Here is a 26,886-nt window from a genome sequence, read left to right as displayed (position 1 = left end):
GCGCGCGAAAACAGGGGGCTGCGGCGGCGGTTCGCCTCCGCGCGCGGACGCAGCGCTAACGCGTGACCATCAGAGCGCGTCGCGCGTGATTATTCGCACGCATGTCACCGCAGCGAGTGCATGCTCCGCCGCTTCTGCTGTCGAGAGACAGGAGTCATGCCATTGGAAGCTATAAGAGGAGGTCCGCCGTCTAGGACTTCAGCGTCCGACTTTGCTTGCAGAATGCTGCCTGCATCGGACGCAGTTAGCCCTCGTTCTTCTTGCCGAGACAGATTTGCAGTCCAGCCTCTGCCGATGTGTTTGACTTGGTGCAGGGTCTTATCGCAAGTTCGCGACTCCAATGCGATCCTCTTTCCATACCATAAGGATTGTGTACAAAACTCCTACCCATTCTTCAACTCTTCCTGCAGCGCCTGCAGCCGTTCCCAACCGGACGTGTCCTCCCAGAACTTGCGCCCCTTGGACATCACCGTTCGGACCGCAGATCGCGCCTTATAGTTCCAATCGCTGCACACCACCGATCCCTCGCCCAACCGGCCCTCACGTGGACCGAGGTTGATATAGGCATCAACGGCAAGCACGCACGCTTCCACCGCTGCGTCCCACGCGCTCGACGAGTCGGTGCCGGCGGAGGTGTCGGCAACCAAGGTCGCCACGGCTGCACGTAGCATCTTCTCATGCGCCGCCAACGCGTCCCACGGCCGTCCACGCCATAGCTCGATCTTCGCAACAAGCTCCCACAGATCCGGCGATGCGGTTGCATACCGCGGAATCAAGTCCGTGAACAGCTCAACCCCGCTCCTTTCAAACGCAGTCATTGGCGCATTTCCGCCCTCGCTGCGATCACGCGCGACCAGCGCTTGCGCGAGCGCGCGCAGCAGCGGCAGGTCAAGCGCGGCTTCGCCGTCCTTACCACCGCGTAGCTCGACGAGCCGTGTCGTAGCGCGCATGCAGAGTGGCCAGTTGTGTACTTGCAGGGCGGCGGTCGAGAGGTTACTCCACACACGCCACTCCTCTGGGAGTAACCTGCACGCCTGCTCCAGCGCGGAGATGCTCTCCCGCTCGCGCCCCGGCATGCGCATCAGTGCTGTCGCAAGGTTACTCCACGCGCGGCCATCCTCAGAGTCGATTGCAACACAGCGCGTGAAGCCCTCGGCCGCCACATCATACCGCTCGGCAGCAAGCCCGGCGCATCCGTACAAGAACCACGTATCGCGATGCAGCGCGTTTTGCGACAATGCGTCCGCGAGGTGTGTGATCGCGGCCGCGATATCGCCGTTCGCATAGTAGTACTGTCCCAGCGACCGCTTTGCGGATGCGTACTTCGCCTCGTCCCATGCCCTGTTCCAGTCCTCCGGGTTTTGCGTAATATCCCCAAGACACGACCACGCGCGCGCACGCTGCGTTCGCGGGGTATCAGCCTGCGCGATATATGCGCGCAGCATGCTCTCCGCTTCCTTACTGTCTCCGCCGGCCGCTGTGCACAGTGCGTTCTCAATCGGCAGTCGTAGTCGCTCGTAAACCTCCTGTGCGGAGCGCACCATGCCGAGCGAGAGATACTGCGTCGCGAGCTCAACGTCCATCTGCCACCGCGGCAGTAACGGAATGCAGTGCACGTAGCGCAGCCGTTCTGACAAACTGCCGCCGGGTTGTTCGCTCTCGGGTAACGGGATTATGAACGAGCCAGTCGTGCCATCCGCGCCGAGCTCTTCGACGAGAGACGCCATTTGTAGCGTTCCTCGCTCCACAGTCTTTGCAGCATGCGCTTCCAACGTACTGCGCTCCCACAGCGCGCGCGAGAACAACGTCCAGTTCACTCGTGGCGCATTAGCGTCTGCCGACTTGTTCGAGTTGACCACACGCGCGATGTACGCAAGTAGCTGTTCCATCACCAGCGGCTCGCGTGCTGGCGAGCTCGAACGTATACGGGCTTCAGTCATGAGTAGTATGCAGTAGTCGACGTCGCTTAGCAAGGAGGGGTTATTAGGGTCGTCGTTAATCTGTGGCTGGTCTTCATTGTCGTCTTCTGTGTTCGTCGTGCCTGCGCACAAAGGATTAAACTTAGGCGCTTCCAACAACAAATCCGAGTTCAAATCCAACACCGACGGCGCATTTTTCCTGTCGGTGCTATTCCCGCTCGTAACCTCGCCATTACTCGTCGCACGCCCAACCGACTCCGCGAGCACAACCAAGCTTGACACCGCGCGCGTCTGATACCGTGTCTTCAGCGCCTTCATGCCGGTAAGTTCAAACCTGAACCCCGACGTCGCACGCGCACGCTCAAGCGCCTCCCTGGCGCGCACATCGTACGAGAACGCCACACACGCACGCGCAAGCTCGAGGTCGTATTCCGCGTCGGCGCTCGGCGGGACAGCGGCTTGCAGACTCGCAAAGACGGCGTCGTGTAAAGTGTTTGCCGGGCCGCCGAGTACGGCCTGGTGCACCATAAACGCGCGAGAAAGCCACCTGTTCGCCATCCGCCTCTCCTCGCCATCAAGCGAAGCGACCGCACATTGCAGTGCCGCGACGGCGAGCAAGAGCACATGCGGCAACTCGACGTGCGCGTATGCGATCTCCGAGTCCTCGCTCAGTTCGTCCACACAGGCAGAAACAAACTCCTCCTTCTCACCATCCGCAAACTCGCCGGGCCACCACAGTGTCTGGGTATCGAGTACTCGCGGTCCGGTGAAGTTTTGCTGGAGAAATAGTTCGAGCGCGATGCGACCGACATCAGCGATGTCGGCGACGTCGGCGGACAGAGCGCACACACACGCGGCACGACATGTCGCGGCAAACGGTAGCGTGCGGGCAATTGATACCCCGGCACGGGCAAGAGCCGCGGACAACCCGTCAGGAGTAGCCATGCTGGTGACGGGCCGACTGCAGGCCCTGGGCAGTGGATTTTTTTTTAGGGTTGGGAGGTGCGGCGGGTTCAGGAGGTGTCCCTCTAAGTCCCATTGGCGCTCCCTGAACCGGAGATTGAGACCGGGCTGGTGCTGCAGGCCGCGTGGGCCGGCGTCATCGCTGTCGTCCGGCAGCTGCCCGCAGGAGTAACGCCGATCTGTGCATTCACCTCTCCTGCCATCCTACGCCGTCTGCGCCCCGTTGAGTGGCCAGTGGCCACTATGGCTCCGCGCATGGGCGAGTGCGCGCACTGTTAGTGCACGAACAACTCTGCGGCATATCAAGGCGCCAAATACGGATTAGGACGTTTCGGATCCAAACAAGGGCGTGAGATTCGTGTCGTTGCATTATGATTCAAAACACAGAACAGACGCGAATACTGCACGTGCAAGCCGGGGCAAAGATATAGGAACACATAACTAGAAGAAGAAGAAAAGATATGTAGTATAGTTTATAGAGTCAAAGAAGAAGAGAAAACAAGACAGTCAAAAACCCCGAGTGGCCTGTAGAAGAGCGGATAAACAATACGTTTCACTAGTAGCCGTTGCAGTGTAACAAGCGGTTGGTGCACACGGGAAGTTGGGCCCGCGGAGAAGGAGGAAGAGGAGGTAGATCATGGATATGGGTGCGGGGAGTCGGGAGATGGGGAAGGGCGCAGGGGTGCGGAGGGGAGCGGAGCTGGGGTGGGGGTGGGACCGGCGGAAAAGGTCGACATCTCGAGAGACGTCTACTCGGCCTTGGCCGCAGCGCGCGGGGCCGCGCTCTGCTTCATAGCGGTCTTGACCTTGGCCCAGCCGGTCTTGACGGGGACGGGCACCTTGGGGTGCGCGATCAGGCCGTCGACGCGGACCTCCCAGTTGTGCACGGCCTGCTTGGTGAAGACGCTCTGCTCGAAGCGAAGACGGATGAAGGATCCGTAGACAAGCAGCGAGATCCACGAGCCCCTGCGGAAGGCGAGCGCCGTGAGGAAAAGGCGCATGAGCAGGACGAGCTCGAGGTTAGCCACGAGCGCGGTGAACTTGTCGTTGTAGTTGTCGACAAACGCCTGGATCTTGACTGCAAGCGGCGCGTTGGGCGGCTGGCCGATGGTCGGCAGCACGTTGGTGCGCACGTAGGTGAGCACATGGAAGAAGGAGTAGATCGCAAAGGGCGGGAGGGTGACGAAGAGCGGGCGCGAGATGAGCCAGAGCAGCGCGATGGCGAGATACTGCACGTTGTCATCGCGGATGAGCGTGGTCGCGGTGGGCGCCGCGGCCTTGTAGGAGCGGAAGAGCACGATGCCGTAGGTGGCAACCACCGACAGGAACGCTTCGCGGTACCAGAAGACGGCCCATCGGGAGGCGGAGGCGAAACGGACGGCGGAGAGTGCGTAGAAGAAGGTGCCGGTGAGCACGAGGACGTGGCCGGAGAACCATGCAAACTGCAGGCTCTTCGCGAGCTTGAGCAGGCGCTGCTGCAGGGGCACGACGGCGGGGGCGGCGGCGGGGTCGGCGGGTGGCATTGCGGTGAGGGGGGGGTGGGGGGGGTAGAGGCTGTGGTGGTGATTGTGAAGGAGGAGGGGGCGGGGCGACGGTGGAAAGAAGAGCGGTCGTTCTTCCAGAAGCCTGCGCGCACATGCCGTGACACTTGTGCCGCCGTTCGCACCAAATCTTCCGCCGCGCAGGGCCCCCCCGTACGGCCCACGGCCGCAATGCTCCCCCCGCCCTCTCCCCTCGCCATCCTCGCCGCCGCCGCCTCCCCCGCCCTCCTCCTCCAGCTCCCCCCCCCTGACGCCGCCGCCGTCGCGCACTTTCGCATCCCGGCAGACGCCGCCGCGCACGCCCTCTCCGCCCTCCTCCAGCGCGCCCTCGTCGCCGCCCTCCTCACCCCGCGAACCCCCCCCCACAATGTACACAATGTACACTCCTTCATCGCCAAGACCACCGCAGGACGCCCCTACTGCACTACCGGGCTGTTCGACTACAACGTCTCCCACCACGGCCGCGCCGTAGTCGTCGCCGTTCTCCAGCGGCCCACCCCCGCACGTGTCGGCGTGGACATCCTCTCCCTCGCCGACCTGCTGCGGCGGCCATTCGACGTCGCCGACTTCCAAGAAGTGTTCACTCCCGCAGAGTATGCTACCATCGCGGCATCTCCCGCACCTCACATCACGCTCGCCATGTTCTGGACGCTTAAAGAAGCCTACACCAAAGCAACCGGCGAGGGCATCGTCGCAGACCTGAGCACCATCGAGTTTTCTAATCTCCCCCCCCCCCCTTCCCTCTCCTCTTTCTCCCTGCACGCTACCGACATGACCGTCGCCGACCTCACCTTCACAGACAACACCCTCCTCTACACAGACACCATCTCCTGCGCCCGCTCGGGCACATCCCTCTCCACCTGGCGCTTCGAGCTGTGGCTGTCCCCCACCCACGTCCTCGCGCTCGCGTGCTCGTCCCCCCCATCCACGACTCCAACCCCTGTCATCCCCCTCAACACCAATACCCTCCTCGCCTCCATCTTTCCCCGTAGTTTGTAATTAGTTACTTAACTATTCTTCTAACAGAATCTGCAAATGATCGCGTAAATTGTCATCGTTCTCATACATCACCCTCGTACACATGCAATCTCACCACTTACTCGTCCGCATGCCATCGTCCCATCCACACACCGCCAATCCGTCTAAACAGCGACTGCACAACGCCCCGCATCTCCCGCCCCGGATCCCGCGTCAGCAAGTCCACCCCCAGCGGGTAAAACACCTCCACGTGCTTCGCAAAGTCCTTGTCTTCGAAGGCAAGATACCCCTCCAACACATCCACCACCACCGGCCGCCATGCAGTGATATTCCGCTGCTCCGACTCCTCATCTAGAATTGTGTACCCGCGCACAATGTCTGCACACAGCGGAATCAGCGCGCGCTCAATGTCGTCACGATTCTCCACCCGGTCCGCATTCGTGTCGTGGTACATCCTTAGCAAAATATGCACATACGTCGACGCTGCGTCGCTCTCCTGCCGAAGCAAATTCGGCGGCTGCTTCATGAAACCCTCTCGCCACAGTCGTATCCGTAGCTCCCGGTTCTCATTAAACTTGCGCGCAAACCGGAAACTGCGCTGCAACATCCGCATCAGCCGCAGCAGCTCCTGACTCGGTATGTTGTTGTACACCTCCTCGTTCGTAAACAACTCCGACACTGTGTTGATAATCAGCAGCTGCAATACGCACTTTGCTATGATCTTGTTGAACTCCCGTCGTCGCCCTGGCGACACCGGGATTGTCTCCACCGACGAAGCCGACGCAGTCCGGCTCAACCCGTCCATCGACGCAGCGTCACCGTTCGTCTTCTTCCGCTCCAGCGGCTTCTTCTTCGGATTTTCCTTCACCGACGCGCCGTCCATCTCACCCAGCTGCTCCTCCTTCGTCTTTTGTCTCTCAGCCGCCTCATCATCCTCCACTTCCTCGTCCCGGAAAAACATCGTTCGCAGCCCGCTGATCGACAACGAATCCACCTCCTCAACCGGCGGTACGGGTGATTCCAGACCCTCGCCCAAAAACAGCTGGTACGCCGTCGTAGTCTCAAACAGCGTCACGAACGCAGTGACAATCTTTGTCCAATCCTCCTTCTCAAACTTCTTCACATTCTGCGTAATCAGCTGTTGCAAGCATGCGCTGCCTATCCGCGCAAGCGTGTCGTTCTCCTGGCAAATACACGTCACCAATAAATCCAAAAACCCGTCCAGCATCCGCTTCAGCTGGTCAAAGTAGTGCGCAAACAGTGCAATCAAGTTCCGCATCGCTTGGATCATCGTCGTAGACAGCCACACTGACATGTCCTCGTGGTTGTTGAACCGGGACATGTCCGGTCGAGATTTCAGGACAACGAAAATCGGGAAAAGCAGCTGCCGGCATACAACGTCCCAAAAGTCAGGAGCGAAGTCGCCGCCGTATTCAACCAGCGTATCGAAAAAGTAGTTTAGCGCCCGCGACCGCACCTCCAGATCCTCGCCTGTCATTATAATATCATGGAATGCAAACAAGATCGGGAACCAGAACCGTACAGACGGATCCTCAATAGTCGCCTTGTTCGCATGCTTCACCGTGCTTGTACCTGTCTCCACGGACTTTGCATATGCAATCATTTTTGGGATAGAGCTCCGCAGCAACTCGATTGAATGTAAACTTATCTTCTGGAACCGCTGATTCTTCGCCAGCTCCGTCAGCGTCACCGCAAGATCCGCAAAGCTGCCCTGCACCATAACAAGCTCAAAGTCCTCCTGGTGTATCAGCTTCACATTGTCAAATGTAAACTGCACAACCGACTCGTGTGTCTCCTTCGCCGCAAACGTAAACACGCCAAACATTGTCGCCCAGCCAGATCTAATATTCTTTGCTTGCGTCAAAATCATTTGTTGTAGACATCGCAGCACCATGTCTTTCGCCTGCGGCGACGGGTTCGTCGACATGACGTGCTCAAACGGCCGCAGGAAGTCCTTCTGGAACTTGAAATGCGGCAGCTCCTCCATCTCCAAAAATCGCATGGACAGCTGTCGCAGTGAGTCCAGCGCAAAGTACACAACTGTCTGATTGCTATGGCAGCCAGCCTGGTTGAACTGCTCGCCCATGATTGCCCACAGGTTCGACCACTCGAAGCGGATTCGGTCCATGTTGTAGTAGCTCACATCTACCATTTTCTGCAACGAAAACATGCGCGGGTGCGCGCTATTGCCGGAACTCTGAATCTCTTCCCGCGACACCTCTGTCAGTGCTCTCACGAAGAACACAATAGCATCACCTGGTAGCAGCGCACTCTGCGTAAATATCTTGTCCATCGCGACCACAATCTCGCGAGCGCTCGCTTCCTCTGCAACAGTAGCCGAGAACTGCGTCGAGACCGCAGACTGTCGTCGAGTCACGGAAGACATCTTCGAGCGCTGGCTCTCAAATGACTCCCGAGACGCATACTTTGCAAGCGACAAATCCGGAACCACGCCCTCCGAAATTCCAGACCCGATGAGCTGGAACCGCTCAAGCTGGCTAACGCACGTCAAAACGTCCTTCCACGAGTCCTTGAGTAAACTTCCATCCACGAGTGCAACCTGTAGCAGTGTCTTCACGCCATCAACGTTCTTGGGTTTCATCTCGCTCAAATTCTGCAGATTCGTAAATTTCGCCAAGGCAGTCACGAACGAGATCCGCGCGAGCTCGACGTCAAACAGACATGCAAGTCGAATTGAATATTTCACACCTTCCATGCAAATGCCAACAATGTCCGGCTCGTCTGTGTCCTGCATCGCTGCCGATAACGACGCGAGGAATGACATCCACACGACTTCAAACATAGGTCCAGCGTGCTCAAAACGCGACGCGTTGTAAAATACCACCGTGAACCCGTCACTGTTGCCGCTCCGCTGCGACCGTGACAAGTTCTTGAACAGCATCTACCTCGAGCGTTAGCAAACATACTAGCATCGACCAGACAATCTAAACTCACTTCTGTCTTGCTCGACATCTCTTTCGACGCAGTCAAATACGCCTCGCGCTGAAGATCCCGACCGACCGTCAACAAAACCTGTCCAATATTCTGGGCAATCGACGTCGTTCCAGGCGCTCCTGGAACCTGTGTGCCCGCCATCATCGCGGCATCGTGCTCGGACTTCAAGATAATCTCATTCGTCTGAATCTCCTCATAAATATCATCCAGCAACGCTTCAGGCAGGTCCTCATTATTATTGATGCCCTTGTTGTTCTTGAAGAAATCTTGCTTCGTCATCCGGTTCTTCACCTGCGGAGAGTGCTGATCGGTGTTGAGCATGATGACAGAGTACGCAAGCACGTATGCGGTATCCGCATTGGCAAAAATAGTCGGATTTCCAGAAATATACCGTTCCGCAAATTTTAGCATGAAACGGTCAATCTTCTGCGCCTCACCGGGCAGTCGAAAGGCTTGCAAGAACAAACGCAACGCAGCAACAAACTTCATGTCCGTGAAATCCATCAGATCAACAAATTCGTGCATGATCGCAATATTCTCAGTGTTACCCTCACCGAGATACTCGCCGATCATCGATTTTGACAAGCCCTCAGTGCTAAGCAAAAACTTCGCAATCTCTTTCGGGTCCTTCGAAGGAATAAAGTGATTCTCAATCAGCATAGCAATACCACGTTTTGGCTTGAAGTTGAACTGCTTGATACCCTCAAGTAGAGCAGTCTTGCGATGCTTGAATGACTCAAACTGTGTCGGGTCATCAATCGGCGTAGTCGTGCCACTCGTGCCATTCAGTTTCGGAGTATTAGTCTCCAAAAACGAGCGCGCCTTCTCCGGTAGTGGTGACAATGGCGTCGTCTGTCCTGTACGCGCCTCATCGTCCAGAATGGAATCCGAATCCCGCGTTTCTGTGATGGTGGCAGAATCCGCCCCTGTCGTATCTGCAGACTCCACGGTAGCCTCGATTCCGCGCTGCGACCACTGCACAAGTGAGCTCAGAATCGACACTAGCGCCGTCAAGGCCTGTCTCTTGAGCATATACTCGACCGGAATCTGTGCGAGCAGCTCCATAGCGGCAGGGCTCTGAGTGGCCACAGCAACGGCACTGGAGGAAAATGACGGTGGAATAGAAACGGAGCTGCTGTTAGTCGGAGTCACTGGGGCGCTGTTTGCCGCCGCAGTCGTGACCTTGATGTACTCGTGATACTGTTGTAGTTGGAATGAAGTGAGATGCACAGACACAATAGAAATTCGGGAGAGATAATCGATAAGTCTCTCGTACAGGTTATCCAAAGCCGTGCTATCACAGTCATAATTCAAATACATCTCAACGAGAGCACGAGGATCTGTAGCAAGCCTCTCCACGCCCTTCAAGAAATACTGCTTCTGATGCGCTGTTGAGTTCTTCATTTCCAAAATTGGCATGTAAATCTCGGTAAAAAACACTTCGATTTCCTTTTTCATCTGGCTGCGCAAACTCAACACGATAGACCAGAAAATGTCACATGAGATCTCAAAGATCTGCGGTACGGGACTAGCGGCGTTGCGTGAAAGACAGAGGCACAGGTACTGTCGGACGGCGTGAATAAAGTGCGTCTCCTCCGCTGACGAACTGGACCTGATGATAACGTCGGGAGAAGTGAAGATGATCATGTGTGTGCTCAGAATGGAATTGATTAGATGTAATGAGAGAAGCTTTGAGCGCATGGCATGTGATCGCATGTCTGGCTTATTTTCACTTGCGTCGACAGCCTTGATGGAAAGCTTGCACAAAGCGCGAAAGACGAGGAAAGCGTCGCGGACGTATAACTCATCCTCTGCGACTGCGCGTTCAGCCGGGGGTGGGGCGCGCTCTTCATCAAAAGACTTGTGGTTTTCAAACGACTCGAGCGTGATCTTCTGTGGCTTAGCGTCACCCAATGGAGTCGTGTCAGTGTCCGGTGCCTTTAACTGCTCGAGCTCAATTGTCTCCTTGTCGTCGTCCTCGTCGGGGAGTTCCTTCGCCAGACTAGTGTCGACGGGGCCGATTGGAATTTCCACAAAGTCCTCTTCCTCGGTCACTGAAGCAGAGGTGATAATGCGCTGCTTAACGCGCTCAAAGACGACGTTGACCATATGCGTGAGCGTCGCCTGCGCAATCGACTGATTCGTGTGCGAACGCGAGAGAATGAAAATATTGTATGTCTGCCGGATCGCCTTCAGCAGCGCGGCGCCGTGGACGACACACTTCTCGTTTAACACAGCACCAAGCAACGCCTTCACTATCTGCAGCTCGACGCGCTCGTCGGCATTGTCGCCCTGGAACGAATCACAGACGACCTCGACAGCCTGGTCAATCAACTTTGGCGCGCGCACCGGTAGACTCGGCAGCGGATCTGCCACTCCCTCGCCCGCAGGAAGTTCGGGCGCGGTGGGAATGTCCACAAAGTAGTTGAACGAGAAAAGCTTGCCGAAAGCGTCGAGCGCGGTGACGCGAATGTCGTTGTTGGTCGTGAGCATTGCCAAGCGCAGCGGCTCGAAAATAGCTGACGGAAGAGGTGGATCAGGTTTGTTCAATTGTTCTGCAATACCAATCGTCATGTTAGAATATTCAGATCTCAGTGTGTAATGGACACGCGACACAACGTACCGATGGCGGCGCTCAAACTGACGCGTAGCGGACTCTTGCGCTTGCCCTCACGCGTATTGAGAATCGATTCGAACGCCTTGATGACAAACTTCACCGAGCTTGCAGGGAGCACCGGGATTGCAGCTCGAATGGCAGCTCTCGCCGCGGCAGCTGCTGCGACAGCTTCAGGGGAGGGTCCTGCAGGCGGCGGCGGCGCCTGCGACGCGGTTTCCGGAGTCTCAACAGCCGGTTCCGCAGGCGTCGCATCGGATGCAATTGGCGGCGAGTCTGTGGTGGCGGGAGATGTCGGTGCAGTGGTTGCGGGTGTCGCGTCGTTGTCATTATTGACAGGTACAACGACGTCTGCGGATGCATCAGGAGCTGCTGCAACGACGTCCGAGCCATCGCTGGTCAACGAATTGCGCTCCTGCGGCTGTTCTGACGAGGCGCTTGAATCCGCAGATGCAACCGCATTCTTCTCTTCGGGTTCTGACAGTGGCGGATTCGCCGTTGCTAGAGACTGGTCGAGCGAATGGGGGAGGGGTGCTGCTGCTGCGTCGTCGGTGGTTGGACGCACTGGCGATTCTTCGCTGCGGCGCGGCGTGCTGGCGGTGACAGGAGCGTCGTCCACGACGGCAGCCATTGCGCGAGTGAAGACACGAAAGCAGGCGTCACAGCACGAGAACTGTGGCGAATGGTAGTGATATGCGAGGGATAGTGTGGGAGAGAGTGAGGGGTGGGAGGGGTGGGAGACCGAGACGTCTGCAACGACAGGCGACGAAGGCTAGCCAAAGTCGTGTAGCAGGGCTGCACGCACGGTACCGGACCCGCAGCTCACAGCGCCGTATGGCACAATACCCCCTCGCTTACGTGGCGGTGATACACAGCCACGCTGCACAGCCTGACAGCCAAAAGAGATTATCACGAGTGCAGAGCAGGATGAGGAGGACCCAGGCCACAGACTCAACGCACACAACATGGCCGCACCACTATTTGACGACCTCTTCACAGTCGCTACTCTTGACGACAAACGCTACGACCGCGTTTCTCGCATCACTGCGTCCTCAAATACATCGCGCGACATCCACCTCACCCTCGACCTCAACACAGAGCTTTTCCCCGTTTCCGTCGGCGAGATACTCTCCCTCGCCATTGCAAAATCTCTAGCCCTTGATGGCGATGTAGCGGCTTCAACATTATCATCTGGTTGGCGCGAGCCCAAGCCCGGTGAGCGCGGACTGGCGGACGATTATGACTACGTCATGTACGGCACTGTGTACAAGTTTGAGGAGGGCAAGAGTGACAACATGTATGCTTGATTTATTCTCTCCTATCTCGACATACTCTAACACTAATCGTCACTAGTGCGGTGTACATCTCCTTTGGCGGACTGCTTCTTTGCCTTGAGGGTGGTTACAAAAAGCTTGCCGCGCTCAAGCAGGAGAACGTCTACCTCCTCGTCCGACGATAAAATATCTCTGTAATATTGAAAAAAAAAATCTGTACATTATTATACTTGCTTAATGCCCTATTTACATCACGTTACAAAGCGTACTGTACGGTACAAGAAGTTATGCCGTAGCTTAAAACTATTACAACGGCTTCAAGATGACCGACTGTCTTCACATACTCATATACATCCAGTCGCAATTTGCAACCACAATGCAAAGAACATAAACTCCCTAATGAACATAGTACACACGGAACCAAAATGAAAATGACCAAAAAAACCAGCATGCAGGGTCCAAAAAAACAAAAAAAAGTTATCACGCCAAAACATTCTCAGGTTCATCCTCACATATGCCACGCTCAAGAACCTCAAGCGCACGCTCGTAGTACACTGGTGAGTGATGGAATATACCCCTGCCAAATACAGGCTCGCGGAAACGTTTGTCGACATCCAGCACGACGCGTCCGACCACGCGCGTGGCGCGCCGCGTGCGACCGTCATGTGTCTCAAAAACCGCGCTCGTAGTGACGTGGTAAACCTCGCCAGGTGGGACGAGCTTCTCGTTCTGCATCCGCTTACGGAGCCTGCACAGCTCGTCCCAGAGATACTCATCGTCCTGAGCATCAAAAAATGCACCAGTGCGCGATGCTAGTTTCGCAAATACGCGGCTTCGGATTTGCGCAACAATCCGGTGATCTTCCTTGAACGCTAATGCGACGTTCTGGAGATCGCGTAGGACGCCAAGTGACAGGCATGGAACGATGTCGAGGCCATAAATCACCGAAGTTGTGAGTCCACGCATTACGCGTCGTAGGTCCGATGACACTGTCGCTGGTGGGCCGAACGCGTAGCTATGAATCTTTCGTCCGGGCGGTAGCGAAGAGTTCGTCGATGTAACAAACTCGTTGTTGGGACCAGGCTCCGCCAGCAGTAAACTCAGCAACGCTGCCACGCCACCTCCTAGGGAATGTCCACAAATGACCAAGCCGTAGTCTGGACCCCGCTCCTGTAGTGCGAGCTTGATCGTCATGAGCACTCTGCTCGAAGGCCGGTTCAACAACATTGCGCTCTTTAACATGCCAGTATGCGCTTTATATGTCGTCCCTTGCCACTGGAATTCCTCGTATTCGCATGTCATGTCGGTGAGCACATCCTCGAGTCCAAGCGTACCGCGGATAGTAAGCACCACGGTCTTGTTGACATGATCTACCGCCACGAAATGCACCAGCGGGATACCGCCAGACCGGTCAATCGCAGCGTCCGAAAAACTTGATAGTAGGATATTCTCAAGGGCAATACCGGTGTGGCTCGAGAATGCGTGGTGTTCAGCATGGTGCGAGTCCGTAGAAGGAAACATCTTATCCGCGATTCCGAGACCGAGAAGACGCATAAATGACTGACCATACGATGCAGAAGCGAATCGCATGTACTTGGCCATGTTATGGCATATATGCCCAGGCGGGAAGGTCTGAATCTGTGGCTCCTCAGTCGCGTCAAGAACTAGCGAGGTCTGCGACTGCGTCGTCTTGACTGTGTAGAACGACTGTGTCGACGCCCGCCGCTTAAGCGCTCTGCTATTTGCCGACGACGGCGTTGCAGTTGTACCGACAGAGTTGCCAAGATCCGTGCTGATGTGTAGATCTCTCTGCTGGTCTCGGTCCTGAATCCCGTTGGCCATTGATGTAGAGTTATGGCGGTGCGAGCCGTTTTTGCCGTTCGACATATGTGAAATCCGCTTGCTGGAATGGTGTCTGCTGCTTGTGGACACGCGCCGAGCGACGGCGGCAGGTGAATCTGGTGGCACGGTAGACTCATCAAACTGTGAACTCTTCACCGGAGACTCGTCACAAAGCAAACTATTCGTTCTATCCTTCTGTACCTGTATCCCAAGAACGCCATCAGACACCTCGTCCCTGTCAATGAGCGATGCGGTATCGAAACTGACAGAGCCTGGTTGGCTTCGGTAGCCCTCAACGGATGGCCGGCCAAGCCCGTCAATCTCCATTAACTCGTGCTCGCCCTCATTTTCGATTTCGTAAACCCGGGACTGCTGAGACGAAGAGGACGAGGAAGAAGCTGGTTCCGACAATGACTGATGGTGAGGACGGCCAGGTGGCGTAGGCCTCGTGAGCTCAGAAAACTCCTGTCCAGATCCACGCTTGCGGTTAAGCCGCTTGCTGACGGTCTGAAATACAACGCGGTAGCGTTTGTCGCCATCGCGGGCATCCACTGCATCTTCCTCCAGGACGACCACATTCTCTGGGATGCTGGCCCTGGCAGTGTCGGAAGCAGCGCCGATGACTTCGATAGTCGTGGTCTTGGTAGTGACTTCTTCTGTATTAATGAGAACCTCCGCGCTAGGAGGAATGTGCTGAACAACCGAAAGCTCGTCGTAGAGATCAACGCGCGGGTTCTTCACCTCTAGAGTGCGTGTCTCACCTGTATCCAGGACAACAACGTCCCACAGAACGCGCATTTCGATGTCGCGCACGTTGCGACTCCAACCACGCGCCTGGAGGATAGAAAAACACGTCAGTCCCGATACAAGACCATACATGCCAGCGCCGTCCCCCAGCTCGCGGCGAATCAGTGAAATAATGCTTGCGATGGCACGCGAGGACTCGGTGGAGCCAAATATGCTGTCAAACATGTGTACGGAGTCTTGCGCTAGACTGCTCACAGTTGTCACAGCCGAGGACGCAAAATGGAACGACGCGGAAGCAAAAAGTTGCGCAAGTGTGGCAGTCTTAGTGATGGCGGCGACGCCGGCAGAAGTGTAAGAGGTCCCGTCCGGGATATCTTCCTCTGCCTTGAAGACGAGGCTTTCGACTGCGCGTTTCGACACGTCCACAGAGGTGATTGTGCCTATGCGCGCGGAGTTGAGCATGGTCTCCACTAAAAATGTGCCGAGGCGGAGAGAAATGGTGGAGGAGCGCGAGACGGCTGAGACAAACCGCGCGAAGGGGGATGGCAGTAGAGTGGGGGAGAGGATCGGCGGGGACGCCTCGTCGGGGGGCGGTGGCGGCTTCTGCTGCGGCGGCGACGTCGCGAGCGCCATGTTGGGCGAGGGGGGTGTCGCTGCCCGCGTAGCGAAAATATGGAAGAAATATGTATAAGCGGGACCCCGGAGAGAGAGAGGGAAGGAGGGCAAGCGCAATGACGATGAGCCCTGAGGCGTATGTTCTTGAAGCTGTTCCGGGAACGTAAACGCAGCGCGTCCCGCCGCGGATCTGTTGGGGACAACGCGCCGTACTCAGAGCGGCGCAACAAGTTGAGCCGCAGCTTCTCGAAGCTTACTGAATATAGAGTACACGCCGCACTCTAGAGTGGCACGTGCTCTTAGGCGCCGACATACGTCATTGCGCATTACGAGAAGAACATCGCAGAAGATGATGAAGCACGATGATGTAAACCTGCATTCCGCGCAGAATGATGAAAGAGTACGCCATTAAGGCAGATCATAGACTATACATGCGCATTACTAGCTGAACTGAGACTTCCCCCTTCTGCTTGGCGATCTAGACATACAAATAGAAACACGAAGAGACATGAACACGAACAACCGTGGCACCGGACGCAAGAATATATGTAGCAAGCCAAAACCAAGACGCAAGTACTCTTGCCAACCAAATCAGACAGACAGAAATGACGAAAACGACCGTGAAAATAATTAAAGAGCCCCAAAACGACGACACCGTGGTAAAGTAAATAAACAAAACGTGTTGCTGCTGCCGTCGAATAGTGGTCAATAAGGAGGAAGCGTGAACATGACACGTCTCAATTGAGAGCGCAGTACCACCACCGGAATGCGTGACAGGTGTGTATTATTAGATGCAACCGGCGGAAACAGAAAAAGGAAACAAAACAAATATAGAAACCAAAGAACAATAACACGACAAAAAAGGCACAAACTAACACAACGCAAACGCCGCAGCCGAGTAGAGGAGATCACTGTCGCTAAAATAATTAAGACATATATGTGATAAATATATGCGTATATGATGTGGGGTCTAGAAGGATAGATAATGAGACGGGACGTGATGCAGGCGACGGGAGATAGAGAGTTGGGTAGAGATCGGGAGGAGACCATGGTGGATGGATGAGAGAGATCGAATGGCAAAGATGGAGGATAGAAAGGAGATGTAGAAGTTATGTGAGATGTGAAGCGATGAAAAGTCGAGGGGATGTGTGTATGTGCTGGTGTGGATGTAGTGTGCTGGTTAGACGGCCTCGTCCGATGCGGCTGTGCATATATGTGCGTGACTAATTCCGGCACGCGCACACGTATACCGGTCACGAGGCCGGTTTGAAAGACACTCACACCTTGCTGGCGACGGTCTGCTCCTGCTGCAGCTTGAGCGCGTTGCGTCTGCAATGAATTGTTAGTATCGGATAGGTGGGGGGATGAAGGACGACCAGGTCACATACTCATGCAGCTGCTGCTTGCAGTCCTGAAGACCGGTGCACTTGTGGTCCTCGAGAAGGCGGTGTTTTGCACAGAAGTGTCCGTCACAGAATGAACAGTCGCCGACGATTCGCAGCGGCGCAGACGAGCACGACTTAAACGAGCATCGCTTCTTCGCGGGGCCGCCGCCGCGCAACCGCAGCGCGAGGTTGACGGTGGCGCCCTCGGCGACGCCACACTCACTCAAGGGCGAACTATCTTTGAGCACATTGCCGCCGAACACGAGACGCTGCATAGAGACGGGGATGTGTGCGGACTCCTCTATAGAAAGCTTGACCTGGCTGACAGTGTCGGCTTCGCTGGCGGCGAGGGCGTAGACTGCAGACGTGTCAGGACGAATGGTGGGCTGAGGCTGCGTGGCTCGCGATCGGCACGGAATGAAACACAAAGTACATACGCTTGCCATCGGCGGTCTTGACGGTGAAATGCATGGCGACTGAAGCTGCTGAAGTGCTTGGACGAGATGATTTGGGGAGATATACTGCGAGTGAGAGAGGCAGCGGCAGCAGGCGGGGAGGAGGACGGCGGACGAGGAGCGTGTGGGCCCGGGCCGGGAAGCTGCGGAGTTATATGCGGCCTTGGGAGTTTGGTCGTTCGCCTTCCACGGCGCTATCAGACGTTGCTGCGCCACCGGTGGCGACACCGCCACTCTCCCGCCGCGTCAGCGCCGAGGGGTCCGTACTCCACAACCAACCAGCAACGCTGCCCCACCCCGTCCCCCGCGCTCTGCAGCGCTGCACCGTTTCCGGTTTAGCGTCCGACGGCGCCCCTGATTCGTCAGTGGCCCCCGCGCACCGGCCGCGGCAGCCGTGTCGCACGCCGCACCGTTCCTGCGAAAATCGATCCCTCGCTGCAGACTCTTGCGACAACTACCGCACTCCGCGCGCCGCCCTCACCTCGAATTACATCATTTTGCACGCCCGTCATGGCAGTCAGCTCACTGCTTACGTACGTCCCCGATGTGCCAACACCGCGTCTCGCGATGTTGCGCCAGCGCTGGCTCCGAGTTCGCGCACTCGTCCTCGACATGCGCGCGCGCGCCGCGGCCCCTGTCGACGAGATGGGCTGCCACGTTATCCCCGAATACAACCGCCAGAACAATTCAGTTGCTGTATGCCTTCTCTTCCTATTACTGCTATGTTGGGTGTATCATGCTAACTTGTCACCGGCTCAACAGTCGCAAAACTTGCAGGTGCTCATCTCTCTGCTGCTCTCTTCGCAGACAAAAGATCAGCACACCTTCGCCGCAGTGCAAAACATCCGCCACCACTTCCACCCTCTCGAGATTACACCACAGCGGATACTTTCTCTTGATGACGCGCTTCTGGATAATCTAATACATGGAGTCGGATTTCACGCCAAGAAGACCGTCTATATGAAGAAGATTGCCGCGCAGCTCGCTCCTGGCGGACCACTGGATGAAAAGATCCCCACCACACTTGAAGAGCTTGTCAAGACATTTGCAGGAATTGGCCCAAAAATGGGGATTCTCTATCTACAGAACGCACAGCCATACGCCGATGCCGGGAATAGTGGCGCCAGCAGCGAGCTCAGCGAACAAGGCACAGCTGACATAGCCACAAGTGATGAATATGGCCTGGCCGTCGACACTCATGTTCTACGGCTGTCCCAACAATTCAGACTTGTATTCCCGATACCGCGCAAACCTACCATCACTCCGGAGATTGCGCGCATGCAACTAGAGCAGATTGTTCCAAAGGAGCAATGGAAGGAAACTAATCCAATGCTCGTCGGTTTCGGCCAGACGATCTGCGGCTCAAGATCAAAAAAATGCGACGAATGCCTTCTTTCAGGTACTGGACTTTGTGCCGCGGATAAAAGGAAGGGCAATCGGTTAAAGAGGCCTGCCAAAGAGCTTGATGACGAAGAATTGGATTCGCACACACTCGTCAAATCCGAGGTGAAGCTTGATGAAGAGCTGGGCTCGCAAATTCAGGTAAAGACTGAGGGGAAGTCATTCTCCCAACCTCGGATCAAGCTTAAAAGGGATTCTATATCTTCATCCCTTGCTCAAGAGCCTAACCTCGCGGTTGACATTGAAGACCTCGCCATCGCACGACGCAGACGCCTCCGCCCACGACAACAGACAAACACATCAAAGTAGTATTTAACCCACACAAAAATATACCCAACTCCGCAAAGAAAGTACAAGCGATAGTGAATTACCATTTCGGTAACAGCTTGATGATAATCAATGCCATTAGCATGCTCAGGAACATCACTACCGCGCTCACAATATAAAACCGCCATCCAATGGCATTTGTCTCGCGGTATTGTGCTAACCTTCCGCCTGTCCGCTTCATGTTGTCGACGTTCTTGTCCAAAGCGTTCATTGCGTTGGTGACGACGTCCTTGTCTGACTCTAGCTTGTTGCCCAGAGCGAGCGCGTTTCGTTTCAGCAAAGCCGTCTGCGCAAGTAATGCAGTCGACAGTGACTCCTGCTGTTGTCGGTGATATTCCAATCGATCTTCCAGCGTTGTAGGAGCCGCTGATGGAACAAGAGGTCCGTTCTTCAACGCTGCATTCGGTGGCAAGGGTGTTGACGGCATCGACAGCATGGAGTCTTCTGCCTCCATCGAAATATCACCTGCTGACTCGCCAGTGCTTGTGGCAGTATCTTTATCTGTCGAACCATTTGGTGATGGGGAGCTGTAGGCAAGCGCTGTCGTCAGAAGACCATTTCGCCTTGATAGATTCTCGTCAATGACCACGATTTTCTGGGGCAGGCCATTAGCATTTTCGAGCTAGAGTACTCGCAAATTTCGTGGTAACATACATCTTGTACTGTTCGTATCCTCTTGCGCTCCGAGAATATCGTCGCCTTTGCGACGCTCTGCACAGACTGCTGATCTGTTGCCGTGTTGTCAACTGCAGCAAGTAGTTTTCGGGCGTAGTCGAGATCCTGTTGAGTACTCTTTAGCCAATATGGTACTTCCCATCACTTGTTTGAGGTTCTTACCGAGACTAGAATGTTCCGCCGAATCGAGTCGCGAAATAGAGTAAATGCATCGTCCTCTAGGACTTTCACGTCGAGCGCCTCTGAAACTGACTTCCCTTCATACTCTTCTTTCGTCGGCTTTTCAAGAATCTCCGCGCTTTGTGAGAGTTGCTCTACAACGGTGGATAGGTCGCGAATTGACATTGTTGTTGCTCGAGGGGAGACAGGTGTTAGAAATAGGCTGCGCGCCTGTGAAATGAGCAGTGCGGCTCTCGAGTGCAGCCAAATGCCGTTTAATATTTCGAACTTCTCGTGATTCCCGGCGATTCCAAAGGTTGAAGTTACACATCAGCACACACTACACGCAGCCCACAGGCTACGAATAGCACCTCGACGCGCAGGATATACTTTGCGCATGCATAACGCTCGCCTGGAGTGAGCTAGCTGGTGGCAACAAGCAGCTCTCGGCAACCCTCGCGGCCGGAACATGCTTCTGCAGTTCACCGGCTCGCGCGTACCAGCAACATATTGGACTGCCGTTACCGTTGGCAATACCGTTAGCAATAAGTGACCCAGAATTACCATCCTTCCTATATACTTGCCTTTAGCATGTCGTCTACTCTGCGGAACGACGACATACGTCGGTACGCTGTGAACGCAACAGTTTCGGCGACGTCTTCAACTACCCCGTTGACCGCAGCAGCCCCGCCTAATTTCAGCGCACGACCGAGAGGCGTGAAGTCAATACACGTGGAGTTTTCCGATGGAAATGCGAGCACATTTCCGACTGCGCTTAGTAAAGATCTGCGAAAGGATGGCACGATCTATTACTACACTCGGCTTGACCGGTCTGATCATCGCCTAAGTTCCTATCTCGTCCGAGTTGCGAAGGTCGTCGTCGACGAATTAGAGGCCAATAACTTGAAATTAGAGCTAGGAGATATCAACCAAGGTGGCTAGTGTTGAACTCGTTCTGTTACTACGGGATTCAAGCTAATACACAGACACGCAGATGACCTCATCACGCTGGATGACCTACCAAAGGACTACGCGTTGTTTGACCATGTCACCAACAAACAGCCGAAGACCCAGAAGGACCGTACCATAACCTGCCTTTGCGGGCATCCCTCCGGAAAAAAATTCCGTTCTGCAATAGAATTCGCTCCTCATCTGATATGGCTTCTGAAATGCACCGATCTAGCGCCGGAAAAGCGACCGATATGCGACTGCAAATTATGCAGAGCTGACGGCATGGGGATTCAAGGCGAGCAGTCGCGGAAGCGGTCGATCGAACAAAGCCGTGGCCACTTAGTCACCTACCAGCGTATGACTACATCCGAGGTTCAATTGTCAGCGCGAAAGCTGCTAGCTGAGATGGAACGACGTGAGGACAAGAAAATCGGCGCGGCGTGGTACAGACCCGGCGAGATTGTGTGGTACAGAGTCGCCGACGGCAAGGGATATATCCCGGCAATGATCATCACGCGTCCGTCGTTCCACGACGAGGATGAAAGAGAGTACCGCCTAGAATGGGAGACCGAGGGCTATCGCATATTTGCGTTCAAGCTGTCTGGAGTATCCGGAGCGGGGGAAGCGCTTCCTAACATTGCCGAATCGGAACTCACTCCTTGGCTCTCTCGCGATCCAAGTCAATGCCAAATCCCAAAGGTCCTCGACATTGTATCCTCATGGTCGACAATCGACAAGATTGGCTCGAACCCTGAAGACGGTGATTTATATAACGGTTTATTTTTTGGCGCTGAAAAGATCTGGTGTGGAGAGGCGATCTGCGTATTGCCGGCGGCAGATGATCCAGGAGTCTCATCTCCGCACTCGACGAATTCTAAACCGTTTGGCAAGACTAAGAGCGAGAACCCCCCACAGGAGATCATGGTTATCGAGAAGATAGCAGTCAAAGAAGGGAAGTTGTGGATTAGTGGCGATTTGTTTGTTTCTGGCAATGCACCATACATAAGGCGTACTGTGCCTACCAGAGTCGGTGCGGACAGAGGCTGGATAATTTTATACCCCGATGACGAAGTGGTTATTGAAGGTGGTGATATCAAAGGACGGTGGTATTCGCGCACTCTTCTTCCCGAAAAGGACAGAAGGTACAATGCAAAAGTGTACAAGAGGGTGAAGAGCCGTCGTGCAGTAGCGAATCTAACGTAGCAGGTCGGAGTAGTTACAGCAGTTTGCATTGTTTCATGGAAGAACAAATTTAATATACAATGTTCACATCTCTGCGTTCACATGATTATCCCAATCGCTTCAAGTAGAGCACATGTAACTACAGTAATATTGATGGCGAAAATCATACAAAGGATAGAAATGTTAAATTATTGGTCATATTTGCGCGCACAGGCTCACATTTGCTATGCTAAGTAGTCTGCAGTCTCCGCGAGCTTGTACTCGGCTATCAAATCCGCGACAACTTCGCGTGCATCGTCGAATTCATCGAGGTTGTCGGCAAACATCGGTTCTCGCTTGTAAGACTCCAAAAACGCGTTGCGCTTGCGTAAACGGTCGTATTGATCCAATATCCGCTTGAATAACTGTGGCTGAGTTAGCAGATTATTAGTAATAAGACAGAACAGGGAAGACATACAGAAGCTATGCTTGTATGATTCGCCAGCATGAGTCCGCTAACTCTGTTCGAGCTTTGCAAATACGGCGACTTCTTCGTCAACGCAACTTGTATACTCGCTGGTCCCCATGGTATAAATGATGCAAGACCTCGTTCCCGGATTCTGAGTAGGCTCTTGTGCACGTCCGTCGGATCTGCCTCACCTTGGATGATGTTGAGAATAGAGATGTAGCAGGAATTCGCCGATTGACTTGTTGACACCATACGGTTTTTCGGTTGCAAGAGCCGGCGCATGACGTCGAGAACTGTGGTTTTGCGAACACTCTTCGCCTGGTTGACGAGATCAGGCGTGAACGGCGTATACGAAGTTGTCAAGTAGTGACACCGTGGTGTCGGCACTAGACTCGATAAAATGGACACGAGGTCATTGTGCATGTAGCCAGGATATCGCAGGGTTGTGGTGCTTGCAGACATCACAGTAGCGACAAGCTGGTTTGCTTGGTCGAACGTAGAGTTTTGCACCGCTAGACTATCCACCGCGAGACGCGATAGCGCAACGTTGTCGAGAACAGTAACCGCATCCGCAAACTGGGTTAATCTCTTCAGCGATAACAAGCTGTTGTACGGCTGTACTATAACTTCAGATGCCTGCTGAGATTCAGGAAATACGGAGTATGTTTGGACGACCTTCTTTGGATACCGATCGCTAAGCCGTTCGAGCAGGAACGAGCCTAACCCACTGCCAGTTCCGCCTGCGATGGAGTGCAGTAGCATAAATCCCTCCAACGAGTCACTTCCGTCGGCTTCTCTGTCAATCATGTCGATCAACGAATCTGCTAACTTCTCGCCTGAGGCGTATCCGGACGCCCAGATATTTCCCGCGCCACTGCCGTCGATTCCAGTGTAGATGTTCTCGGGATTGTACATTCGCGCATATGTGGAGTTCATGATACTGTCTACTACGCGCGGCTCCAAGTCGATCAAGAGAGCTCTGGGTATATACCGTGTGTCGTCGGATTGGTAGAAAAAAACATCCTTCCGATCTGCCGTTGTTGTAGGCAGATCTGGCCGCAGCGTGCCGTCGGGACTGAGACCATGCTCAAGACACAGCTGTTCCCAAAATTTGCTGCCAATCTGATTGCCACATTGTCCTGCAGAAGTGTGACGGTTAGGCGATAAGTAGACAGAGCGCTGCGGAGCGAATCGCGACGCGAACTTGTACCTGCTTGAATAGTAATAATTTCCCTGCAGTGGGTCAGAAATAGCGCTTATATAAAAGATAAAATAGCGCCGCTGACCTGGGCATGATGAAGTTCTGGTACTGCTAGCCAGAAGCCGGTTAACAGTTGCTATGGTTGTAGTGTGTCAAGCCGACAGCAGAAGCTCGTCGCGACGCGTCGTTGCGCGAACGCTAGCAAAGCCACAAGACGCAGAACAACAATGGCACGAAGCCCGCGCCATCAACGTCAGCAGCGGAATGAATTTGTCACGGTCGATAACTTTATTTTTCCCTGAGCGCCGAGAACCTTAAATTTTCTCATCTCCCAATTTGCGTCGAGTGCCGAGAAATTTGCGAAGTGTGCTCGGGACGACGCGATACGATTACGAATTTATGCCGGATACTGCATTAGCGACGCGCAACGAGTTGAACGAAACTATTTGGTACTGATCTTGGCCTGGGAACAGCCGCTGGAGAACAACAGCGGAGTTTAATAAGCTGCTTGCCCAACGCAATAGCAGAAGTGACGCGAAGATGCCGCTCATATTGCTCACTGGATATCCAAGCTCGGGGAAGTCTACGCGTGCACGTGAGATAGCAGAAGAATTTCGGACGCGGTGTCCTGACAGGAACGTGGTGCTAGTATCAGATAGCGAGTTTGGAATAGAGAAGAGCGTGTACAGAGGTAAGCACGATGTGCGGTAGCTGGCGAACTGAGATCAGGAGGATCGAGTGTTGACGTCACCCGTAGATGCGAAATCAGAGAAAACCGCGCGAGCGACGTTGATGTCTGCACTAAAGCGGCATTTGTCAAGGGAAACTATCGTAATAGTCGACGGGTTGAATTACATCAAGGGATACAGATACCAAATCTTTTGCGAAGCTAAGGCCGAACAAACGACGTACGCGGTTGTCCACGTGGGCACACCGACAGAAATTTGCAAGTCTTGGAATTTGAAGCGACAAGGGGAAGATAGGACCATATGGGATGACGATTTGTGAGTGTCTGGAAGTTCTACATTCACCGTGATATGACGCGCTGACATGTTGCAGAATTGATGCTCTGATTTTTCGGTATGAGGAGCCGAACGGCATGAACCGATGGGACTCGCCGTTGTATACAATAGTGTATACCGATAACATATCAGTACTATTTCCTGGATTATACGATTCTATCATTCATGCGAAACCGAAGCCGCCGAACTTTGCCACCATTCTCAAACCAGCAGCATCGAGCGACTACGTATATCAACTAGACAGACAAGCACAGGAAATAGTCAAACTCGTGACGGAAGCGCAGAATGATGGCCGGACAGGTTTGGAAATGAAGTTTGGCGGAAGTGGTGTAAAGCTCATATTGCCAATGGAGACGGTATCTTCGGCACAGCTGCAACGACTGAAGCGAAATTTTGTCTCGCTGCACAAAGTACGGCAGATGGATATCGCGAGAATAAGAGATGCGTTTGTGGAGTTTTTGAATCGGAATTTTCAGGCAAATGAATAGGAGTTACTTAGATTAGGAAAGTGTTAATCGAGCTTGAAGCCCGCATCACATTCAAATATCCAAAAAGTATTCATAACTTACACTCCAGCTAGCTGCTACATATAATACACTAGATACACGAATTCGCAAATAGAGCGTAAAATCAAGACAAGCACTTGACAAAACACTTGAAAAAGACCATAAGGATGTTCTCGTCTTTCTGCTGTTGCTGTTGCTCCATTTGGAACTGCTGCTGTGGATGTCCTGGATACGACTGCTGACCGTGGTTGGACTGCTGCTGTTGAGTATACTGCGGCTGCGCCTGAGCTGGGTAGACGTTCGAAGGACTGTAAGCAGCGTCAGGGCGAGACGTATAACTATTGTTGTGCCGGCCCTTCTTAGGCTGCACCGGCATGGACGACATTGGCTGGTAGCCGCCGGACTGGCGGAAGTTGATGATCACGACGCCAAGATTGTGTTCGTCAACCGCGTACTGGAAATTGTTCTCCTGGCAAAGTCGCTCGACCGCGGGCTGGATGGAATGTTAGACCGGTGCAAGTCTGGGAGGTGTACAGTTCGCGGTACCTTCAGCTTGGCAACACCATTCACGGAGTGGTTACCTTTTCCGACGATGCTAAGGATGAAGTTAGCTATCTAAATTGGCATCAGGTCGTGCAGAAGTGGTGTACTTGCACTTCTAGATGATCCTCGTTACGCGCCTTGCAAGCTTGGATTCTCTGGCGTAAATATTCTTCGGCTTCTGATTGAGCACAACTGTTAGGGTCCGGGAGCTGCAATATGTGAACTGCAATATTGAGCATACCATTGACGTATAGACCGTGAAGATCAATCTCATCCGCGTCAGAATCAGCATTGTTCGCTCGAAACACGAACTGGAACAGACGTTAACACCGAAGGGACTGCACAAGGGACCGCGTGAAATGACCACTTACGGCAGCAGCCTGGGCATTGTAGTCATCCATCTCGGCGTCATGTTTTTTTCCAAGCTCCGAGAGACGTTTGGCCTCCGCGCCGTCGCCGCGCTGATAGGCTTCATGAGCGTCGTCGTAGCATCGCGAACGCGCCTTATAAGCAGCCTGGGCTAGAAACACAACGTAGGTAAGCACTGCAAATTGGCGAAAAGTGGAGCGAGGTGTCGGATAATTGAAAGCGACATATTTCGTAGTGGATCTGAACAGTGCACTGACCTAGGCCTCGCAGTCGTGCGTACTACAAACATCCTGAGGTCAGCGAAAAACAAACAAAAGGCGAAGATCACGGAATGGTAGACACCTCTGCGTCGTCCGCGTGGTTGTAGTCGCGTCCAGGTTTAAACGGTTGTGCTAAATGTGGAGGGGCGGTTAGATAATTCGGCCCCCAGCTGGGTGCGGGGATGATGACTCGCTCCCTGAGCAGGGTGCAGTGCAGCAGTAATCAGATGGCAACGCACGAGTAGAGAGAACGGCAGCAGAGGCACTCATGAATCAGACTTGTCGGTGCGGGCGACGCGTAGCGAAGGCTAATAATTAAAGAGGGACCCGCAGCAAAGGCGCCGGGCCGGACAGAGGAAGATATCGGAGGGCCGGGGCGGAGACTAGACGGTTGCAATTTCGCAGCGGCGCAGCGGGAACAGGCTTCCAGCGCAGCTGACTAGCGCACGGAAGCCGTGCGAAGAAGCAGCCACTGGCACGGAAGCCGTGGCACGTGCGGGCGAGTTTGGCGAATTTCACAAGCCCTAACCCTT

General features: G+C 54.4%; 13 protein-coding genes across 13 annotated transcripts; 5 read left to right on the top strand and 8 right to left on the bottom strand.

Annotated features, from left to right (window-relative positions):
- Positions 1-63: 63 nt before the first annotated feature.
- Positions 64-2,943, bottom strand: V1518DRAFT_408463 (uncharacterized protein). The gene has a single exon (XM_066902131.1). It carries the CDS (start codon positions 2,862-2,864, stop codon positions 384-386), a length of 2,481 nt encoding a protein of 826 aa, XP_066761798.1. The 5' UTR covers positions 2,865-2,943; the 3' UTR covers positions 64-383.
- A 268-nt stretch (positions 2,944-3,211) lies between these two features.
- On the bottom strand, positions 3,212-4,423 carry V1518DRAFT_408460 (uncharacterized protein). The gene has a single exon (XM_066902130.1). The coding sequence runs from the start codon at positions 4,403-4,405 to the stop codon at positions 3,632-3,634; it is 774 nt and encodes a 257-aa protein (XP_066761797.1). The 5' UTR covers positions 4,406-4,423; the 3' UTR covers positions 3,212-3,631.
- A 180-nt stretch (positions 4,424-4,603) lies between these two features.
- On the top strand, positions 4,604-5,471 carry V1518DRAFT_408459 (uncharacterized protein). The gene has a single exon (XM_066902129.1). The coding sequence runs from the start codon at positions 5,063-5,065 to the stop codon at positions 5,420-5,422; it is 360 nt and encodes a 119-aa protein (XP_066761796.1). The 5' UTR covers positions 4,604-5,062; the 3' UTR covers positions 5,423-5,471.
- Positions 5,409-10,991, bottom strand: V1518DRAFT_408458 (uncharacterized protein). Its single transcript, XM_066902128.1, has 2 exons — positions 8,378-10,991; positions 5,409-8,324 (listed from the first exon to the last, which is right to left on the bottom strand). The coding sequence occupies exons 1-2, from the start codon at positions 10,949-10,951 to the stop codon at positions 5,520-5,522; spliced, it is 5,379 nt and encodes a 1,792-aa protein (XP_066761795.1). The 5' UTR covers positions 10,952-10,991; the 3' UTR covers positions 5,409-5,519.
- Positions 10,992-11,911: 920 nt separating this feature from the next.
- Positions 11,912-12,616, top strand: V1518DRAFT_408455 (uncharacterized protein). The gene is made up of 2 exons (XM_066902127.1): positions 11,912-12,288; positions 12,345-12,616. The coding sequence occupies exons 1-2, from the start codon at positions 11,957-11,959 to the stop codon at positions 12,448-12,450; spliced, it is 438 nt and encodes a 145-aa protein (XP_066761794.1). The 5' UTR covers positions 11,912-11,956; the 3' UTR covers positions 12,451-12,616.
- V1518DRAFT_408454 (uncharacterized protein) lies at positions 12,466-15,722 on the bottom strand. The gene has a single exon (XM_066902126.1). It carries the CDS (start codon positions 15,485-15,487, stop codon positions 12,746-12,748), a length of 2,742 nt encoding a protein of 913 aa, XP_066761793.1. The 5' UTR covers positions 15,488-15,722; the 3' UTR covers positions 12,466-12,745.
- Positions 15,723-16,746: 1,024 nt separating this feature from the next.
- On the bottom strand, positions 16,747-17,325 carry V1518DRAFT_436082 (ubiquitin-related domain-containing protein; the record flags this gene model as incomplete). The annotated part of the gene is made up of 3 exons (XM_066906278.1): positions 16,747-16,798; positions 16,858-17,212; positions 17,292-17,325. The coding sequence occupies 3 exons, from the start codon at positions 17,323-17,325 to the stop codon at positions 16,747-16,749; spliced, it is 441 nt and encodes a 146-aa protein (XP_066761792.1).
- Positions 17,326-17,921: 596 nt separating this feature from the next.
- On the top strand, positions 17,922-19,019 carry V1518DRAFT_370197 (uncharacterized protein; the record flags this gene model as incomplete). Its single annotated transcript, XM_066901314.1, has 2 exons — positions 17,922-18,005; positions 18,072-19,019. 2 exons carry the CDS (start codon positions 17,922-17,924, stop codon positions 19,017-19,019), a joined length of 1,032 nt encoding a protein of 343 aa, XP_066761791.1.
- A 29-nt stretch (positions 19,020-19,048) lies between these two features.
- On the bottom strand, positions 19,049-20,259 carry V1518DRAFT_8791 (uncharacterized protein). The gene is made up of 3 exons (XM_066906702.1): positions 19,875-20,259; positions 19,692-19,817; positions 19,049-19,632 (listed from the first exon to the last, which is right to left on the bottom strand). Exons 1-3 carry the CDS (start codon positions 20,055-20,057, stop codon positions 19,078-19,080), a joined length of 864 nt encoding a protein of 287 aa, XP_066761790.1. The 5' UTR covers positions 20,058-20,259; the 3' UTR covers positions 19,049-19,077.
- A 203-nt stretch (positions 20,260-20,462) lies between these two features.
- On the top strand, positions 20,463-22,025 carry V1518DRAFT_369495 (uncharacterized protein; the record flags this gene model as incomplete). The annotated part of the gene is made up of 3 exons (XM_066901278.1): positions 20,463-20,805; positions 20,866-21,671; positions 21,714-22,025. 3 exons carry the CDS (start codon positions 20,463-20,465, stop codon positions 22,023-22,025), a joined length of 1,461 nt encoding a protein of 486 aa, XP_066761789.1.
- Positions 22,026-22,032: 7 nt separating this feature from the next.
- V1518DRAFT_408443 (Tubulin/FtsZ, GTPase domain-containing protein) lies at positions 22,033-23,852 on the bottom strand. The gene is made up of 4 exons (XM_066902125.1): positions 23,739-23,852; positions 23,663-23,685; positions 22,462-23,591; positions 22,033-22,408 (listed from the first exon to the last, which is right to left on the bottom strand). The coding sequence occupies exons 1-4, from the start codon at positions 23,744-23,746 to the stop codon at positions 22,229-22,231; spliced, it is 1,341 nt and encodes a 446-aa protein (XP_066761788.1). The 5' UTR covers positions 23,747-23,852; the 3' UTR covers positions 22,033-22,228.
- A 70-nt stretch (positions 23,853-23,922) lies between these two features.
- Positions 23,923-25,290, top strand: V1518DRAFT_453121 (chromatin associated protein KTI12). The gene is made up of 3 exons (XM_066906529.1): positions 23,923-24,344; positions 24,411-24,657; positions 24,713-25,290. Exons 1-3 carry the CDS (start codon positions 24,194-24,196, stop codon positions 25,161-25,163), a joined length of 849 nt encoding a protein of 282 aa, XP_066761787.1. The 5' UTR covers positions 23,923-24,193; the 3' UTR covers positions 25,164-25,290.
- Positions 25,176-26,794, bottom strand: V1518DRAFT_408432 (uncharacterized protein). The gene is made up of 8 exons (XM_066902124.1): positions 26,593-26,794; positions 26,436-26,485; positions 26,351-26,372; positions 26,096-26,244; positions 25,966-26,035; positions 25,836-25,902; positions 25,728-25,776; positions 25,176-25,674 (listed from the first exon to the last, which is right to left on the bottom strand). The coding sequence occupies exons 1-8, from the start codon at positions 26,621-26,623 to the stop codon at positions 25,306-25,308; spliced, it is 807 nt and encodes a 268-aa protein (XP_066761786.1). The 5' UTR covers positions 26,624-26,794; the 3' UTR covers positions 25,176-25,305.
- Positions 26,795-26,886: the final 92 nt, after the last annotated feature.

This window comes from Limtongia smithiae (genome assembly GCF_038497785.1).
Source record: "Limtongia smithiae strain NRRL Y-17922 unplaced genomic scaffold V1518scaffold_1, whole genome shotgun sequence".
Lineage (NCBI taxonomy): Eukaryota > Fungi > Ascomycota > Lipomycetes > Lipomycetales > Lipomycetaceae > Limtongia > Limtongia smithiae.
The sequence above is the reverse complement of the archived record's forward strand: the minus strand, read 5'-3'. Positions and strand labels throughout refer to the sequence as shown.